Source organism: Amphimedon queenslandica, unplaced genomic scaffold (genome assembly GCF_000090795.2).
Source record: "Amphimedon queenslandica unplaced genomic scaffold, v1.1 AMPQUscaffold_3165_Cont24836, whole genome shotgun sequence".
In the NCBI taxonomy this organism is placed as follows: Eukaryota; Metazoa; Porifera; class Demospongiae; order Haplosclerida; family Niphatidae; genus Amphimedon; species Amphimedon queenslandica.
Window position 1 is genome coordinate 1 of NW_003556503.1, and position 1,378 is coordinate 1,378.

At 34.1% G+C, this 1,378-nt stretch overlaps 1 protein-coding gene across 1 annotated transcript; it reads left to right on the top strand.

Annotated features, from left to right (window-relative positions):
* Window positions 1-99: 99 nt before the first annotated feature.
* On the top strand, window positions 100-1,144 carry LOC109593015 (protein strawberry notch homolog 1-like; the record flags this gene model as incomplete). Its single annotated transcript, XM_020008286.1, has 3 exons — window positions 100-182; window positions 229-326; window positions 1,012-1,144. Coding segments are annotated over exons 1-3 (255 nt in total), but the record flags the coding sequence as incomplete, so codon positions are not given.
* Window positions 1,145-1,378: the final 234 nt, after the last annotated feature.

Sequence of the window (1,378 nt, forward strand, 5' to 3'; positions counted from 1 at the left end):
CATTCTAATTTTAGTATGTCCTATTACACTTACTACATGTATGTAAAAATCACCATCACTTCATTCACTTGATTTACAATATTTTTATTTTTTCTTACCAGAGATTTTTCAAGTACTTGTGTATAGCTGCTAAAGTCCCCAGTGTTATTGATTTAGCTATGCAGTCATTAAAAGATGGAAAGGTTCTTAATCCTTATTTTTAAAATATTTTAAAAGTGCACTATGTAGTGCGTGGTGATTGGTCTACAGTCAACTGGTGAAGCAAGAACTTTAGAACAATTAGGACAGTCTCACGGTGAACTGGATGGCTTTGTATCAACTGCAAAGTTAGTTTTCACATTTATAATTAGTAATTAAATTGAATGGCTTATGTTAATATATACATGTACAATGTCAGTGTTTTCCACAAAGCATGCTAAGTGAGCTAAACAGCATGAGCTTCATGAGCTGACAAGCACTATAATACAGTACATGGCATTTGGAGCAACTTTAAAAATTCATAAAAAATCTAATTTTGATCGGAATCAGCTCAAACTTGATATACAACATAAGGACATGTATATGTATCAGAAAAAATTATTAAAATGGAGAATTCTCTCCTAGCCATTTTTGACAAAATTTGGCTTGTGACCAAAGGCTATAGCCTTTGGTCGTTGGCTCAATTTTTGAGCAACTTTAAAAATTTATAAAAAATCCAAATTTAATTGGAATCATCTCAAAGTTGGTATACACCATAAGAACATCTATATGTATCAGAAAAAATTATAAAAATTGAGAATTCTCTTCTAGTCATTTTTGACAAAATTTTGCCTGTGACAAAGGGCTATTGGTTGTTGGCCCAATTTTTGAGCAACTTTAAAAATCCAATTTTGATCAAAATCAAGTTAAATTTTCTGCACAACATAAGAACATGTATGTGTATCAGAAAAATTATAAAAATGGAAAATTGTTGCTCCATTAATGCTATAATTTATGCACAATGTACATTGTGTGGTTTGTTTCTCATTGTAGAGGTGTGCTGGAGTCGCTCATCAAAAGACACTTCCCAACACCAACTGGTGGAAATGACTGGTCTGTCTTTGAGAATGATTCCACTCTTCCTCGTAACTGCAGGAAAAGGAAACGAGGTATTGATCCTCTAAATGTAACTCAGACTCTTATTATGTTAATTTTATTAAGAGAAGCTCGTGTACAGTGTATGGAAAAATTTTAAGTTCCTGTGCTTAGCTTAATACTAATCTGTGAAACTTATGCTGTGTTTACACTACAGAAGTAGGCCAAACCGTGCTGAACCAGGCTGAGCTGGCCCTGCTGTACTAACCATGCTGGCCTGGTTTGGCCCAACTCACTTCAGCTCAGTTTGGCTACTGTCTACGCT